The sequence below is a fragment of the Rhagoletis pomonella genome, unplaced genomic scaffold (genome assembly GCF_013731165.1).
Source record: "Rhagoletis pomonella isolate Grant_MI unplaced genomic scaffold, Rhpom_1.0 Rhpom_scaffold_00006, whole genome shotgun sequence".
NCBI classification, from domain to species: domain Eukaryota; kingdom Metazoa; phylum Arthropoda; class Insecta; order Diptera; family Tephritidae; genus Rhagoletis; species Rhagoletis pomonella.
In genome coordinates, this window is record NW_023458560.1 from 14,696,483 (window position 1) to 14,715,105 (window position 18,623).

General features: G+C 34.8%; 2 protein-coding genes across 2 annotated transcripts in view; both read right to left on the reverse strand.

The window, feature by feature from the left end:
• Positions 1–6,142: 6,142 nt before the first annotated feature.
• LOC118741583 (homeobox protein goosecoid-like) lies at positions 6,143–7,189 on the reverse strand. The gene has a single exon (XM_036473579.1). It carries the CDS (start codon positions 6,929–6,931, stop codon positions 6,143–6,145), a length of 789 nt encoding a protein of 262 aa, XP_036329472.1. The 5' UTR covers positions 6,932–7,189.
• An 8,924-nt stretch (positions 7,190–16,113) lies between these two features.
• LOC118741584 (probable cGMP 3',5'-cyclic phosphodiesterase subunit delta) overlaps positions 16,114–18,623 on the reverse strand; it is a 3,076-nt gene continuing 566 nt past the window's right edge. The window contains exons 2-3 of the mRNA XM_036473581.1: positions 16,685–16,700; positions 16,114–16,310 (exon numbers count right to left, since the gene is read on the reverse strand). Of these exons, the coding sequence (XP_036329474.1) occupies positions 16,114–16,310; positions 16,685–16,700 (213 nt within the window). The remainder of the gene's footprint in view (positions 16,311–16,684; positions 16,701–18,623) is intronic.

Sequence of the window (18,623 nt, forward strand, 5' to 3'; positions counted from 1 at the left end):
AATAGTATCATATTCGAATAATTCGAATATTCGATTAATCGAATATCAAGAGCTCTAGTATTTATGTAAGTGTTTGGTGAATATTGGCATTGTGGGGGGGTTAAGGTGATTTATGGGTAAGTGTTAACGCTAAGGTTATAAGCGTGTTACTAGAAAAAAATTAGTCCTTTTAAGGGGCATAGCTAAGTGTATGCATATATGATAAAAAGCTTCGACGTACCGTCATTCTTACGGCTAAAGCTATTTATCTACATAGGTATATGTCTTGTTTAGAAATGCTTTTAAATTATTTTATTGCTCTCCAATATGTATACATACATACATTTGGAAAGAATCATTGTTTGCAAGGCGCTCTTGGGTTACATTTATTTTTTATTTTTGAGGCCATCTTACCTGCATTACTATGGGCAGATTTCTCAATGCCTGGGTGAGCAATATGAAGTACCTAAACGTCATCTGTATATATAAATTCAACAAAGTATTTATTTTTTTACAAATTAAGATGATATACATAAAGCCTTTTGAGACATTGAGAAATCGGTTCCAAAAGTAAAAGAACAGACTCCAAGATTAACCTACTTAAGGCATGTTAAAAACAAATTTTAACTTTAGTAAATCAAGTCTTTGATGTTATGTCAGTTTGTAAATCCATATACTTTAAAGTTTCCAACGTTGTAACAATTTAAAAAAAAAATTGTCAAATTTTCAACACAATTTCAACCTTCAGGTTCAAACTTTTTTTAGATATGTAATTTTTTTTGCCGAAGAAGTTACGCATTTTCTTCCATATCACGAATGATCACATGTTATTTCATATGGAAGAAAATGCGCAATACCGTCAACAAAATAATTCCCAAAAACCAACGGTATTTTGTAGCAACTTCAAATTTGCACTACGTTAAACTAAAACTGAATGTGCTATAAAACTGCATACCCAAAAAAATCTAAAAAATCTGAATAAAAAGCGTGAAATTTTTATGAAAATTTTACGATTTTTTTTAATTATTACAAAGTTAGAAACTTTGAGTTTTATAGATTTTGTAGGGGTGTGAACTATATTTTTTTTTATTAAAAATTTATAAAATTGAAATTAAATAAATATGCTCAGCCTTTATAGTTTGCAGTGTGACCAGATGAGAAGAACAAATGAAGCTAAATTGACTTAAAAAAAAAGGTTAGAAAAAGTTGGATGCATTCTTGGTTCAGAACATTATACCGTTCAACACCCGAAAAAATAATATACACAAAAATTAATTTTTATTTTTTATTCCATAAAAATTAGTAAAAATCACAATAGTGCTGCGCTGGGTTTTGTGACTTTGTTATAATAGGAGGATTAATTTCAATGATCGGTAAGGCGTTTCAATGCGAACAGCTGTTTCCACAGGGCAGTCGACACTATCGGGATTGGACTGAACAACAACCTCTTGGACAATAATTGAAAATAACCGGAGACGTATGAAATGGTAAAGAGTTTCAAGTAAATCGCAATTTAATGTAAATATTATATTTATTGGTTAAAGTTAATTCAATTGTTTACTGAGGTACTAAAACTTAATGAGGGGAGTTAAATAAGAGTATTTTGAAGGACGAAGAACAGAGAAAGTTAATAACAGTAAGTTTGTAAGATTGAGGCTAATTATGACTACAAAAAAAGTTGACGAAATCGTAGTCTTAAGATTTGCCGTGTAACTAATATTGGTTAACACTGGATACAAGTTTTGACTTACGACAAAGTATAAGCTAAATTATCTTGTATCAACACTAAGTACAACGATGTGAAGCACAATGTACTTTTAGTGTTCCTTTTCGATACTTCATATGTAACTGTGGACCATAATTTTTAAAACGCGTTTTTGGTCGAAAATGGAGGCACACTTAACTTAGAAAATGCATTATCTTTCAGTTTCGGAACAATGTTCCAACGCGAAATTGTATTTAAATTAAAATTGAAACAGATATACTAAAAAAAGTATAAACAAGTAAGAGCAGCACTGTCTTCGGCTGTGCCGAAGGCTTCATACCTTTCATGAACGTCTGAAAATTTTAATTTAACAGATCGCAAAAACTGGTAACTGAACAATCAGTGGTACAAGAGATAAAGCTTATACAGCATAGATTTTGACGATTTTCTCAGTAGACTTTGTATTATTATTTATAAAATAGCTTACGAAATTTATCGGTTTTAGCTTTCCAAATAAAGGAGTTTTACAGTAAAACCCCATATCTGAACAATAATTTGTATGGTGGCAATAAATAGGTTATAGTGACCCGAACTTTGTTAATTTTACTGTAAACTTTCTGTTGATAATGAGTGGAAATAGTGCAAAATTTCTTGTTTCTAGCAGCATATATGGAGAAGTTATAACAAAGAGTCTCATATCTGAACAATCAGTTGTATGGGAGCTATATTTATGTAATTTTTATGAAATAATTGGTTATTTTCACTGTAACTATTCTGTTCTTAATGGATGGAAGTATGGCAAAATTTAATTTTCCTAGCTGCATCAATGGAGGAGTTATAACGAAATTTCTCATAACTGAACAATCAGTTGTATCGGAGATATATGTTATAGTGACCCGATCTTTGTTATTTTCACTGTAGGTATTTCGTTAATAATGAGTGAAAACGATGCGAATTTTCATGTTCATAGCTGCTTAAATGAAGAACCGGATCACCCGAAGTGACCCGATCTTCGCCATTTTCACTGAAAATATTCTTTTGATAATGAGTGATAACCGTGCAAATTTTCATGTTCCTAGCTACTTAAATGGAGGAGTTATAACGAAAAATCGTATATCTGAACAATCAGTTGTATGGGAGCTATAGGTTCTAGTGACCTGATCTTTTTATTTTTCACTCTAAGCATAAATAGAGGAGTTATTACGAAAAATCGCATATCTGAACAATCAGTTGTATGGGAGCTATATGTTATAGTGGTCCGATTCTTCCGGTTCCGACAAATGATTACATATTATAAAAATACACCCACCTACCAAATTTGATCCGGATATCTCGAAAACTGAGAGAATAGATTGCATACAAACAGACGGACAGACAGACGGACTGACGGACAGACGGACATAGCTAATTCGACTCAGCTCGCCGTTCTGATCATTTAATTATACACTTTAATGGGTCTATCTCTTCTTATTCTGGTACTTACAAACATCGGACCAAAGTTGTGATACCATTTCATGCTCATGAAAGGTATAAAAATAACCACTCGTGCTCATATACCCGTAGTTGCGTATGTAACGTATACGCCCCGTAGCTCCATTCGCAGTCATCTGAGGCACGGCGCACATTAGAGCGATACGATAGGCGATGCGATAAGCGATACGATATGCAGTGCCGTCGAGATGAAACTCGGGCCCCGGACTGAAAAATCACGGGCCCAATCATCAAAAACCTTTAACGAAGGAGCAATTATATTTAAAAAAAATTAATAAAAAGTTATGGTTCTGATGTTTCAGGCCCCTTAAAAAGCCCGTGCACAGGGTGATACACCCCTTTCCCTCCTCCCTCTCGACGGACCTGACGATATGAAAGCGACATCGACATGCTGAGTACGTGGAAATTGATAGGAAGCGATGAAAACTGTGCACACTTGCACGACAGCGTCACTGCGGCGACACATCGCTTGCGTATCGGCCGAGCGATACGGTTTGCTATCACACCGCATTTGGTATCGCGCGTCGTATATTTGTGGTCATCGGAGAGGATTCATTTTAGCCTCATTGGCCTATTAACTGAGTGTATGTCATATCAGCCTAGCTTTTGTGTTCTAGCTTTAAGCCATCTTTTTCATGTGATGCTGCGCGCTGGCTTCAGCTTCAAACACATTTGCCTTTCTTTCAATTTTACTCCCAACATATCATCTACAAAGTCCTTAATCCGCGAAGCTCTCAACTTATGCATTTTTTGCAGTTGAAAGTTCACTTTCTTCGCCTATTCTTGCTCTGTTATGTTTCGAAATGTCCTTTAAATTCTTAAAACTTAAACTACAATTTTAATAACTTCCTATACACACAAAGGTGCTACACGTACTTGGGTTTATTCAAGTTAATCAAAATAATAAACATATTTTTCATGGAGATTGATAAAAAACGGAATAAAAACCAAAGTACATAGCTAATCAACGAATTTCTAACCAAGTCGCCTGATATGGAATTGTTTATTACTGTTAAGGGATGAATAAACAAGCCACCAACAATACAACGGACCAATTTCAAAGGAGTTTGGCTTTGGAGCAACGCCAAATTGGAGGTATAATCGTGCATACATCCAACTTCCGTCACACAGTCGTTCAAAACTGGCATTTAGTGTTCACAATTCACCGGAGCCTTCATTTTTTACTTAATTTAATTTGCAAGAGACCACTTGAGCCTGATTTTTGAATTATTATTTGATTATATTAAATTTTTTAGGGCAAAGTGCGAAAAAAGTACCAATGTGGAAGAAAATCCATTTTCCTCTTCCAGTTAATAAATGTTTCACAATAAAAACTAGTTGAAAACAATTTTAGGGTTCTCTCAAAAGAAAAAAAAAAAATCACGACAAATATTTGAAATGTTATAAAAAATTTCAAAGTGCAGAAAAAGTACAACTTTCAAAAAAATCCATTCTCCTGTTCCTAGTTGAAAACAATTGCTGGGTTCCCCCAAAACGAAAATTTTTGTTTTTAATTGAAATGTAACAAGGTTTTCACTAAAATTAATTATTTTTTCTTCGGTTTTTAGAAAAATTCTCGGTATGCAGTTTATAGATCATTATATTTTAGTACAACAAAGTACAAGGTGCAAGTGCCTAATTCGGCTTTCCCACGGCACCCCAATTACGTAGTTCGCTCTCTCATTCGTAATTCGCACTCCAATTACCCTTCGAATTACCTCATTTGTTGTTAATTCAGATCCAATTACCATGCGAATTACTAACAAATCGGTGCCGTCTCTAATTTTTATCGGAAATTTATTGAATTCAAAAATTAAGCTTGCCGTGGGAAAATGGTATAAGACTTAGCGTTGATTTTTTATAATATAACAAACGCTTTAATTTATTGTACTTTATTAAAAATTATCTATAAAACTGCATACCCAAAACTTGTAGTAATACTCTTTACTTTAATTTAGGTGAAAATTTTGTTTATAAATTTCAAATTTTTCTTGTGAATTTTTTTTCCTTTTGGAGGAACCGTACAATTGTGTTCAACTAGGTTTTATTATTTAATACTTATTAACTGGAACAGGTGAATCAATTTTCTTCAAAATTTCTACAGTTTCTGCACTTTGCACTAACAAAAATATAATATAAACTAATAAAAATTCAAAAATATGACTCAACTGATCTCTTACTAGTTTTATCAGCTTTCATTCAAAAAAAAATAAAAATAACAGTTAACCAAATTGGTTGAAAAGTGAAGGCTCCAGTGAATTATGGACAGTAAATTCCAAGTTTGAAGCACTGTGTGTCGATACCTTTGACAAGATGTGAACGACGATGAAGCCCATGCACCAAAAAAAAACATGCCAAACAAATTTTACCTGCAGTGGAATTCTAATAATCGTTACGCTAAATTCCCAACGCCAAAATTCTCTAAATCAAAAACAGGGGGGCCTAAAATTACGTAACATTAAAAAGTAACAGATGCAATGTGTAATTAGCCAAAGCTGGCAGTATGATAGGCATGTATTTAACTAGATGTTGAATGTTGTTAGGCGCGCCTGTTGTTTTTTCGGAGATTTTTAGCGATCAAAATTGGCGGTAGCGAATGCTGGAATTCGGCTGCTGCTCCTTGTTACGCATTTTAAATTCAAAAAAATATCACTTCAAAAGTGTTTGTTTAAACTATTGGTTATTAATATCTAAACAGTCAAGCTAATTAAATTAGTCCGTGATGAATAATCTTCCGACGTTTATACCAAGAAGTATTTCGAAAGAAAATGCGTTTTTATATTAAGGTAAGGATATGTTAACATACATAAATAAAAATATCAGTTCCTAAATTAAAACACAATGTCACCAAAAAGAGCTTGTATCGACTTAAATGCTTTTGCCAAGACACACCACAATTTTGTTGGCAAAAGGTTCGCAAAAAAGTATCAAATTTCCTAATTCGATAAACCGGCAATCCTAAAATAGTTACTCACCTAAGAAATCGCACGGTGAGGCGGCAAATCCGGTCGCTGCTGCTGCGGCCAAATGTCCCAAATGCAAGCCGGGATGTTGCAGCATAGCAGGAACTCGTTGTGGTCGTATGGGACTTGTTGCCGCTGAGCTGGAGTTAGAACTGGGTGAGGCGGGAGAATCGGCCCGTTTTGTGCTGCCGATGCTAATATGATTGCTATTATTGTTGCTGTTGTTGTTGATGCTGTTTAAATTGTTGCTATTCACAGCTGACCTCGAGCCACCCAGAATACTGTCAATTGTAAAAAGTGAAGCTGCTGCCGCCGCAGCAGTTGCTGTAGCTGGCGCAGGTCGGGATGGACGCTCATCATCAATTATGGTAGCGCCCGATTGGGAGCCATCGTCGGAGGAAGGAGTTTGCGATTGCGGCTGTTGTTGTGAGTGCTGCTGTTGTTGCTGTTGTTGTAGATGGTGTTTCTGCTGTTGTTGCTGCAAAACGGATTGCAAACGTTGTCCCAAATAGCCGCACTGCTGCGAATTCAAAAGCATGGCGGTCGTCAAATACGCAGCGTTCGGTGTAGTCGCGGGTGGGGATCGCGAACTCTGGCGGCCGTGGTTTGCGTGTTGCAGGTTGGTTTGTTGTTGTTGCAGTTGATGTTGTAAATGTTGTTGTTGTTGTTGTTGCTGCTGCTGGTGGTGATGATGCTGAAGCTGGTGTTCACTAAGCGGGCTGCCCTCGCTAACCATGCCGACGGCATAACGTTTCACAGCAATGCCGCTGGGAGGAGTTGTAGTCTCCACCATATTGTTGTGCTTGTATAACAACGGTGAATTGCTGATGTTGTTGGAGGTGTTATGCGACAGCGATAATGGAGGTGGTGTTGGTGGCGGGGATGTTGGTGATGGGCTCGGCGTACTGACGACGGTTAATTTGAATTTTGGCTGTTTAGCGCCTTTGTATTCCAGTCCACCGACCAGCTGGGTGGGCGCGCCCCACAACGAGGACAGAATTTTGACGAATTTTATTTAAACTTAATCACGGGAAATTTTATTTTAATTAGTGAACTTTCAGTTTTTTATTACTCTTTTGTTTATTTTTCACTTAAAATTACATTAATCTTTTTTTTGACAAATTGTTTACTATTTAATAAAAAAATCTTTGGTCTAATCTTGTAATCAGGTAATCGCTAACACGCTTAGTTAATTTGCAATAATACACGCGACGCTTAATGCAGTAAATCGACACAGCTTACGCACTGATTGACCATTGTCCGACAGACTACACGCGCGTTCCAATTCGTTGCGCTTCCGAAAGCTAATTTTGTTTAATCCACAAAAATGTGCGTTAAATGTCACTGCCGACCAACCCTTCTGACTCGAAAAACGAAACTGTTTTGCCTATCCTTTATCGCCGATACAAACACTGGCATCACTCAGTCAGCTTGTGTTACTAATACATGTAAACAGCTACATAATCAGTCAGGCATTCGTATTTTAAACCTGTCATACAACTTCTAATTCCAGACGACATCTTTTTACTGCCACCCTCCATATAAAACCAGTTCGAACAATGCTCTGGCATTCAGCAAGACTTAACTGTAATGAAGCAAGCAGGCCTGCATTTAGGCAGGCAGGCAGACAACATACCTTGCAACCAATCAGACTACCCCGGCATTGACGTTGATTTTGCGCAAAGAGAGAAAATTCGTTAGGACACACCTATTCCTTAGCTACCATATTGGAAAATGAATCAGACTCTCCAAAGAGAGCCCTCACCAAGGAGCATGTAATAGGGGAGTCACTTCTCTTTCTCACACACAAATTTATAGAGTCATACCTAGTCATAAAATGGGTACAGTGGAACAGTGTTGTTATTTGGTCACTGCATTTTATATATTTCTTTAAACTGAACTATTGCTTTTAAAAAATTGCAAAACTTGAATTATAAGTTGTGGATTAAAAATTATGGTTTGGCCGGAACTATTCGTGTATTCGGATATCCTCCTTTCGGATACTAGTATATACGGATCAAATCCGGTAAAAATTTTTCTCAAAATGAGTGAATCTATTGAGTTCCAAAATTTATAACACTGGCCACTGGCGACTGTTGTTTTGGTGCAAAGGTGCTATAATTCTTTTTTATATTAGGACTTTAAAGCAAAATCACACTATTGCACAGCGGATCGACGATAGGGATGGAAAGGTCGACTTTAGTTAAAAATCGACTTTTTTCGTTCGGCTGCTTTAAGTAGAATGGAACCGACTCTCTCTCGATGCCTTTTCGACTTTTGTCTACTAAGTAACTGATGGTAACCGAATTACGTAATTTTAAAGTTTCTACATCCGATTGCGGTAGTGTAAACCTTCACTTCAATTATGTAATATTCAAAATATGGTAATACTGTATTTACATATATAAACGACATTCAGCAACAAGCGTTCAAGACAACGCACAATTTTATAACGCCTCCCAATTTAATATAAATTCATTGGTTTTCTGAATTATTAAATTTTTTGAATTATCAATAGTTATAATTTTAAGTTCAAGAGTTAATAAAGGCAGGTATTAATTTCGTGAGGTACTTAAGCGGGTTTTACTGTATACGTATATGACGATGCACGGTAATATTTCATAGCCATTTTGTCGCCATAATTAAAAAAAATAGTATACTGACATGAATTTCTGGTTTACAGGGTCTTTTGAGGTCGCTGAATTCGAGTCTGAAGTTAGAGTTTCTATATTTATTGGTGCCCCAAGCACTGGCATGTTATCGCATTATATAACTTTATAACTTGAATTCAACTACTTAACTGCTTAAAACTTGTAACAAATATGAAGCATTCTATGAATTTTTCACACATGTTTGTAGGTATATTTTTTAAAATACATAATATTTCTTTTAAAAGTTACATCACGTTATTAAGATATACATACAACAAGTTCGTTTTTGTAATTAGTTATAGCTACTTTATTGATTTTGACTGATCGACAGCAGTTAAAACGCTAATTTTTAGACAAAATTTCAAAAGTAACCTGATTCAATTCAACATTTCTCTCATGAAGGCTTAATTCAAGCTGATTATGCACCTTTTTGTGCGTTTTAATTTTAACTCGCAAAAAATTATTTTTTATGCCGACCATTGGAAATGAATGTATAAACAAAACATAAGCATTTCTGTCGCATAACGCGTTACTAAAGAAAATATTCTTAAGTTACAATAGTTTCCAAGAAATATTTCTTAAATTGGCAAGGATATTTATTATAACAGTAAAATAAGTAAAAAAATAAAAGAAATTTAAAAATCAAGAAGAAGTGGATGTTAAAGGGTACGTTAAAGGTAATCTTCGTCGAATCGACAAAGTGCTTTTTATTTCCCTTTTTTTTTAAAGAAAAATGTTGCATGCAAGATTGCCAAACTACTTTCAATAATGATGAGCCTTAACAAGAAAGATAATATAGAGGATACTTATTATTTAAGCTTTTTATTTAAATTTTAGAGCAATTCGCTCTTCAATCCAAAGGTGAGAAAAATAGAAAATGAGCAACAGTGTTTGTCAAATCGACGAAGATTACCGATTCAGGGTTAAATTGGATTAAAGAGTAAAAAATAAAAAAATAAGTTATGTTAATAAAAATGTACAGATTTCCGCATTTTGCCAGTTACGGATTACTGATGTTTGGACATTTTTTTATTGAGTTGAACTCATTCTCAATAAAAATTTCTAAACAACACCACTGATGATATGATGTTCAATATATACAAATCTGTACTAATCCACCGATCTTGTGATTTGGCCATTAAGCAGCGTTTGCATTGTTCAACCTTTCGTTCACCTTTTTATTGAATGCGAGAGTTGAACTTTTGATTCAATTAATCGCTTGTTAAAGTAAAAGAATGCAAACACGCTTTTATACTGATTACATAAATAAGGAAAATTTCGATTTCCTACCGTGTAGTTTTCTAGATTTGTTACTTTTACAATACAAAAAAAAACTAATTTGCAACTAAAACCACCACTACATATACGCTCGACGTGAGTTGATACAAGTGGTGTCCAATTTAAATATGGAACGTTTAAAACTTTCATATTATCAGAAATAAGGGCTTATTTTGCTCTTTACAATTAAAGGTCGAAAAGGTAAAAAAAGCAAATATCTTAGAGAAGGCTACATCAAATTTGTACATATGGAATCACGGAAAGCTAAATCGTGGACATTCTTAATCGGAAATTCTCGCTTTTATTTTAGCAATGCTCAGACCAGAAAATTTTCTCATTGTATAGAAACCATTGCCCATTTTTTTCTAGGTTCTTAACAAATTGATTTATGAGGCCCACCTTTATCTTGAAACTAAAACAGTATTTACCACACGGATGGAACAAAAAAGTGGAAATGGTACTTCATCTGAATATGATAAGTAGGTATGGGTAACACTGTGCTGCCCGGCGCAATTGCGTTAACACCGTAGCCGGAGTTGCCGCGCCAACACTAGTATATGGAAAGCGCCAGCGCATTAACACCAAGCAACACACGAGGCACGAGGCACACGCACAATTCGCCTCAACTCTTTGAAAATTTACACGTACTTTGTTTTTGCTTTTGAGTGTTGAAAACGCAGATCTAAAGCTTTTACTCAAGAATGATGAGAACATCGTGGCATTTACTACATTCCTAGTAATTAAATTCGGTTGGCGGTTTTGCTCGTGTCGCTCAAACAGTGGCAATGACCGACAGAGCAAACCTCTGTGGTGCTACTCGAGAGAAGCAAGGTTCGAGTCCCAGAGCAGGATTTTTTTTAATTGTAATTTTGTAAATTGTATTGTAATATTTATAATTGTGTTTTTTTAATATTATTATTTTTATTTTTTAATTGTTTATTTTTTATTCATTTTTTTTATTCTAATTTTTTATATTACAATTTAAAAAAATAAATAAAAAATAAAAATATTTTAAAAAAATTCCTGCTCTGGGACTCGGAACCTTGTATCTCTCGACTAACACTCCAGACCTTTGCTCTGTCGGCCATTGCCACTGTTTGAGCGCCACGAGCAAAATGACATTATGCATGTTTTATTCAACCATCACAAGCAAGTAGCTAAATCTTGGTCAAATAAAACGAAATTAGCTTATTTCCTATGTTAGCCTAATTTTGACAGTTGTTTGACTGCAAATAGTGTCAAAGTATGTTTTTGCCTCTTTCTGATTGGATGAAGGAGCAACTTTCTGATGCTGAATGGCAAAGCCTCTTGCTCAATATATATGCCAAGATAGCTTTTCATAAGCCAATATAATTATGTTGGGTAAGTCCTCCATACAAAATAAGCTAATAGCTTAAATTTCTGGACAAATAAAACACGGCTATTATGGAAATTTTAGCGACTTTCAAGTTCAAAATGTTCGCTTTGGAAATATTTTATCTAGACAAGAACAGCTTTTTCATTTAAATTCACAACAAATAGTAAACAAATACCACTGTCATTCACAATAGTACATCTATCGGCGTGTGGAAACCATAATACGACATCTCATTTTATACGATACGCTGGCAAGCGTTTATCGTCTATCGTATGAAAATTCATAATAGGGGGGGAAAGTCTTCCTTCAGGAATACAGTGCTTTCAAATACGATACGCGTTCGATTAATTTAGCTAGTCGTCTTGACTTACTGATAGATGTATTTTTATTTTGTAAACAGCATCACTGTTTGCAGCCAAATCTGCTTAAAATACGACATATATGTACATACATACATATATCCATATGTAGATGCATACATACATACATATGTGGAAATTGTTGGGGTTGTTTCTATAGGGCACGCCCCTTTCGCAGATATGTAGTATGTAGGCGGATGTGCATGCATGGTAATGTTATTCTCCAAATTATGCCTTGTGAGCACAAATGCAAAATACATTAAGAGCGAAATGTTCTACCGTGAGTATTTAATTTGAAGATTCCACAATGATATCTGTGAGATAATTTTACTTCCGAGCGACATAATCAACCACACCACCTTCGTGGGAATATTAACTTGTGTGATGGGCGTTACAATACGCTTGATACGAACAGCAACATGCACTCTACATACTTATATCCACTGTATCCATATTATTTATGTATCTAAGTATCTGCATAAACACAAATGGCACTAATGCGTTGATATGAATCAGAACTTTGCGCCACTAAAATTTCTTTGCACCGTTTACCAAGCAACACACATACATAAATACTAGAGTTTGTACTTCTCCGAAATATGTATGTTTTTTAGTTTGTATTTGCGTATTTTATAATTAAATGGGTGACGGGACCCGCAATTTTTTAGCAAACTGTAGATAAATTTTAATAATGTCAATGCCAATGTAAAGGCGTGGAAACAATTATACACCCACATATATACATACGAATTTTCGTAGATAAATGTGCAAAAACATTGTCTACAAAATTTGGCCTATACTGATAACGTACACCTTTACATTTTGAATAGTAAATTTGTTTGCCAATTGAATGAGTTGGAATACCATTGTGCTTTGCTTTGTTTTTGTTGTTGTCTTGAATGCAGGGACCTACAGTTTTATGCCGCTGCCGAACGGGAAATGATTTTTATGAAAAGCTTTGCCAAGGCACTATTAAAAGAAAAACTAATATTTTGGCAGTTTTTCGGTACAGTGATCGAACCCTGGACCTCCTTTGGACTTGCAACTTCTGCCGGACCTGTGGAGGGCAATTCGGGATGAATGCAAAATTGCTGCGGAGAACTTGGAAGATACGGAGACAATGTTACGACCAGTTTTAGAGATTAAACGCAGACACGCGCTACACACACAGAAAAAAGCCAGCCAAATATATAGCGGCGTAACTTTACCATCTGAGGCCCGTGGCAAATTCTTTGGATGGGGCCCTCCTAGTAAAAATCGTCACTTTGTAATTTAATTTTAATGAAACTCTTAAGTAGTTACGCAACACTATTAACAATAATATGTGCATTCTAGTTAAATATCTAATAAATTTTATTTTCAAGAGCATGGGTTTATACATATTTATAATGAAATAACAATTTAATTTTGATAAGATATTTATTAATAAAATAATTTCCTCGAGCTTTCTGTTCCGCAAAAGAATCTATAACACCATCAAAGTTTAAAGATATAGCCATAGAATTTTCAATAGACAGAATACCCAAGTTACGTAGCCTGTCTTACAAGTACAAGTTTGTACATGGTACAAGTTTCTCAAATAGTTGCGAAAATTATCGTTAAGCACTAGCTGCAGGCACAGAAATTGGAACAAATAAAATTAATGCAGTACATAACATATGCAGAATAAAATACGAACTGATGAAGTAAAAAAACAGCTATACTTTTGGACGCAACAAATATTATTTTATTTTATTTTTTTTTTATTGTCGAAATTTCAAAGAAATTTTTTTATAGAAATGAAAAATATTTCCCTAATCCGTTGTACAAAACTGAAATGAATGTGGTGCAAGCAAATTTTGGGTAAGCGCTCATAGCTGCCTTTAATTTTCGTTTTCAACGTTTAAAAGATCACTATATCCCAGGCTCTTGCATAGTCTCGAAGTTTTTTTTTTACTTACTTTGTACTTTATTGTCATTATAAACTATAATTTTGCAGAGAGATCAAGCAATTTATGAAACATGTTTTTTCGCACTCGTGGGTTTTCCTTCTACGGTTTTCTTATTCTTTAAAGCCGAGATTTCCTTTGTAAATTAAGCTTTTTTTAAGTCTCATAGAGAAAAAATTAAAAAGCACGTTACTTTTCGTGACATTGAGTTTCGATAAACAACATTTACAAGCAAATTTTCAGAGTTCGTTGGTTTTCAAGGAAATTATTTCAGCATTATAATATAAAACGAGAAAATTTTTAGTAGAACGATTGCTAAGATTGCGCAGTAGGGTTTGGTATACTTAGGGCCGGTTACTCAATATCTGGTTAACACTAACATCTTCGCCATTTTCACTGTAAGTATTCTTTTCATAATGAGTGAAAACAGTGCAAAATTTCATGTTCCTAGCTACTTAAATGGAGGAGTTATAACAAAAAATCTTATATCTTATTATTAATTTTCACTGTAAGTATTCTGTTGATAATGGGCGGAAGTATTGCAAAATTTCATGTTCCTAACTGCTTAACTGGAGGAGTTATAGCGAAAAATCTCATATCTGAGCAATCAGTTGTATGGGAGCTATATGTTATAGTGGTCCGATTATTCCAGTTCCGACAAATGATTAGTGCATTATAAAAATACACCCACCTACCAAATTTTATCCGGATATCTCGAAAACTGAGAGACTAGATTGCATACAAGCAGACGGACAGACGGACATGGCTAAATCGACGAAGCTCGACGTTCTGATCATTTAAGTATACATTTCAATGGGTCTATCTCTTCTAATTGTGGTACTTACAAACATCGGGCCAAAGCTGTAATACCATTTCATGCTCATGAAAGGTATAAAAATAGGGGTATACTTTTTCGATATAGAACAATCCTAGGGGGTGAGAGCATTACCATTCCGACTTTACTGTTTTTGGACCATCCTAGTGTACATTTGCATGCCTTGTAAAACTGTTTTTTAAGTCAAATCTGTGCACATTCGGTTTACACATTAAAAAACTAAGAATAACTGCTATTTTTGATCGAAAAAAATAAAATCGTAGTATAACGATTAAAGATGATCGAAAAAATAAAAATCACAAAATAACGATTAAAAATGATCGAAAAAGTAAAAATCATTATATAACGATTAAAGATGATCGAAAAAATAAAAATCACAAAATAACGATTAAAAATGATCGAAAAAATAAAAATCATAGTATAACGATTAAAAATGATCGAAAAAATAAAAATCATAAAATAACGATTAAAAATTATCGAAAAAATACTAATCCCAACATAAAGATTAAATTTTGATCCTTGTTATAAAAATCATAACGGTTACGGTCCCTGCAACTATTAAAAGCTGGGTTTAGTATTGAAATTTGTATGTATTTACAAACACAAATTAATTGATATATTGCATTGATTACGTCCATTTTGTTATATCTCAATTTTGCAGCCAGCTGTCAAGCAATCCAGTATTTAGTGCAATGTTCTATCACGCGGAATAAGGGATACACGGATTATTTGCTGTTAATTTTTAATGACAAAATTGCTTATGTATGTATGTATATTTATATAAACACTTAGATAGTATGTGTGCGTATAAAACCCCCAGTTGGAAACCAATACCTGATACGCAAGCAGCAAGCAATCATTGCTGATTAAAGTACTGTAATCGGTACGTTATTGTGCTCCTTCCAATAATTATATATTTTTTTTCAAATATCTAGGTATGTTAACTTAAAATAAAATTCTTTTTTGGATCACGTCGAAGTCCGAAAATTTATCAACTTCAAAATAAATTTTTATCTAAAAACCTAACTAAGTACAATTTTCATGGAAAAACAGAAAAATTACTTAATTTAAAATTAAATTTTTATTCAAAAAAAACAACAGTATTAGCCAAAAAATGCCCCCAAAAACTGAGTAAAACAGAAAAACGTATGCACTTACATATGTAGTATCCGGTACTTAACAATAAAAAAAAATTAAAAACGAATGGTTTTATTACCTAATACTTACCCAAATTGCCAATTAGTTTTTTAAGAGGAGATCATCGCCGGCCTGCGTGTAATACATATACGCCATATTATACATACATATGCGCCATATTAAAATATCCCCCGTAGGTCCGCCACTGACTGACACGTAGTTTAACCCCAAAAACCGCCCACAGGATCCGCCACTAACTTATTTTTTTTCCAAGATCGGCTACTATACTTGGGTCACTACATTTCGCGCCATTGGAAAATTGAACTCCGTGCTTCTACAGTTTTTAGTTACCTACTTCCTAAGAGAGCTAATTAGTAGTGAATCAGAGTCAGTTATAATGTTAGGCTTATACGTACATAGACCTGGAATTTCATCGTTGAGCCATTTTCCAACTGGGCGCATGATCGTTACCTAACTGTATGCATACTAATACTATATGTGCTCCCAAGCATATCACGCAGCTATCATAGGCATGTTCACGCTTAATACCGTTAATATTTGGACTATTATATGCATTATTATCGCTTAACGGGGAGGTTTCTTCCATACTGGCGAGGATTTCCGCATCTACACAAAATGCCATTGGATTAATGTCAATCGCAGATCAACGCTTGTTTACCGCTAAATTTACGCCTCACCTCATGGCAAACACACAATAATCGGTAGGCATTCATTTTGATTCTCGGTAACACGTTTACGAATACAGACGTTTGATCAAATGAGTGATATGCCCATATAAATGCGTACATATGTACATGTACAAATATTTATAAGCACCCTTGCATACATACACGTAGATATAAATATGCTTTCCCGCGCAATTGAGTACATTTACGTATGAATAGTGTATGCTAGTATGTATGTATGTACATAAATATGTACATATGTATGTGCATGTATGTATGTAGGTATTATTTAAGGTCGTGCCTGCTGCAGATTACCTTGATCCGTTGATCCCTGTACATTATACACACAATTATTTTTTAACAATGCAAGATTTATATGTACATATGTATGTATGTACAAAGGTACGCATGTTTCTACAATGCAGGCGTGCTTACATCTCTAATCCACCTAATATTTTTGTTTCCTCTAACGTCGAATCAGAAATTTCCCCGCAGAACTACACAATTATGTACATATGTACGTGCATACATATCGCGCATTTAATAATATAACGAAGTATTTCAAAATTTCAATTTTGTGGGAAAATGCAATCAAAGTTTTATCAATTCATACAGCTGGTATATAAAAATACAGATGGAAAGACACATATCTTCGCAATATTTGGGAAGTTTGATTATCTGTTAGACTGAACATATTATACTTATCAAGCTTATTAATTGCGTACTGGAATCTCCAAAAACGTAAATTTGGAGTTACATCTCTATATTATTAAACGAGCGATATGTACATATGTACATATGTTTAAAAATGGTGGTAGCTATGCTGTATGTAGATATGCACAACTAGATAAATGCATGTCCATATATGTATATGTGTTAGGGTGTTCGCTGATTCGCCTTTTTTTGAGTTATTCGAAAAATGGCAATTTAAAAAAACAAGCTCCGCGTTTTCAAAATAAGAAAAAACAGATAAATAGTATCGCTTAGGGCCCGTTGTTCAATGTCTCGTTATCACTACCTTCAAGTTAAACATCGTTTTCAACGTTTTCGACATCATTTACATATATAACATGTGATCGATAAAGCAGTCGCCGCATTGAAGAGGAGTTTCTACCTCCGATTGAGGTTAATCAGACATTGAACAACCGATCCTTTGTGTTTAAACCCGTCAGATTTGGTCTTTTCTCGAGAATACCGAATAAAATATGGTGTCAAATGAAAGCGATTGGCCTCTCGAAAAGCACGAATGTCTTATTTTTTGAATAGGATTGCCACGTGTTAAGAAAATTACTATATTCAATCCTAATAAGCCTAGGCATCAGTTGTGCACCGTCACTGTCAAATGAAAACACTTAGCCTCTAGATCTGTAATAATGTATTATTTTTCTGAGTATGGTTGCCACTTGTTGAGTAGTAGTATAAAGCAAAGCCAAAATTTTTTGACCGCGCTAATCTCGAAATCTACTGAACGGATTTGGATGAGATCTTGTTTTATTTTGTATCGATAGGGGTGTTATCTTTAGAGCTTAGCATTTCTATAGGGTTGCCACCTGTCTAAAAACTTATAAGATCCTTCGATATATCGATAGGGGTATGTGGCAGCATTGCACATTTAAAGAAAATTATTAAAATTAATTAAATTCGCAACGATCCGGCAGCATTAAAACCACCAGCGAGTTTATTCGCAATTCCTTTTTTGTTCTCTTCTTCGTTGGACCTTCGCGCTGATCAGACGTCAGAATTAATCACGTTGTAAGTGCAGATACACTAAATTGGTGACCCCATTCCATTTCATACACTAAAGGTATTATCTTTAGAGCTTAGCATTTCTATAGGGTTGCCACATGTCTAAAAACTTATAAGATCCTTGCGTTGAATTACAAAAAGTGAGATGTCAAATGAAAGCGCTTCCCCTCTACATAGATCAGGATTTGCCAAAGTGGGTGTGGTGGCACCCTGGGGTGCCGCGAGCGTATGCCTGGGGTGCCGCTAGTGACTAGAGTATACTAGTGGTGCGGGCAAATTCTTTAGCCTTTCCATACACAACGTTTGATCAAACTTCAACATGGCGGCCAGAAAATCAAAAATTTTGATTTTTATTAAAATTACCTTCAGCGGCTCGTCAAACCTCATAAACAACACAATTAGCTTGCAGCAAAGGTGCATGGTCAGATGAACGCATGCCCGACGACTGGAATTTAAGTGTACTCTGCCCAATCCACAAGAAAGGCGACCCCGCCATACGCGCCAACTA

What these genes read in the sequence shown, in the direction of transcription:
- LOC118741583 (XM_036473579.1), bottom strand. Translation starts at nt 6,931, where the DNA reads ATGGTGGAGACTACAACTCCTCCCAGCGGCATTGCTGTGAAACGTTAT.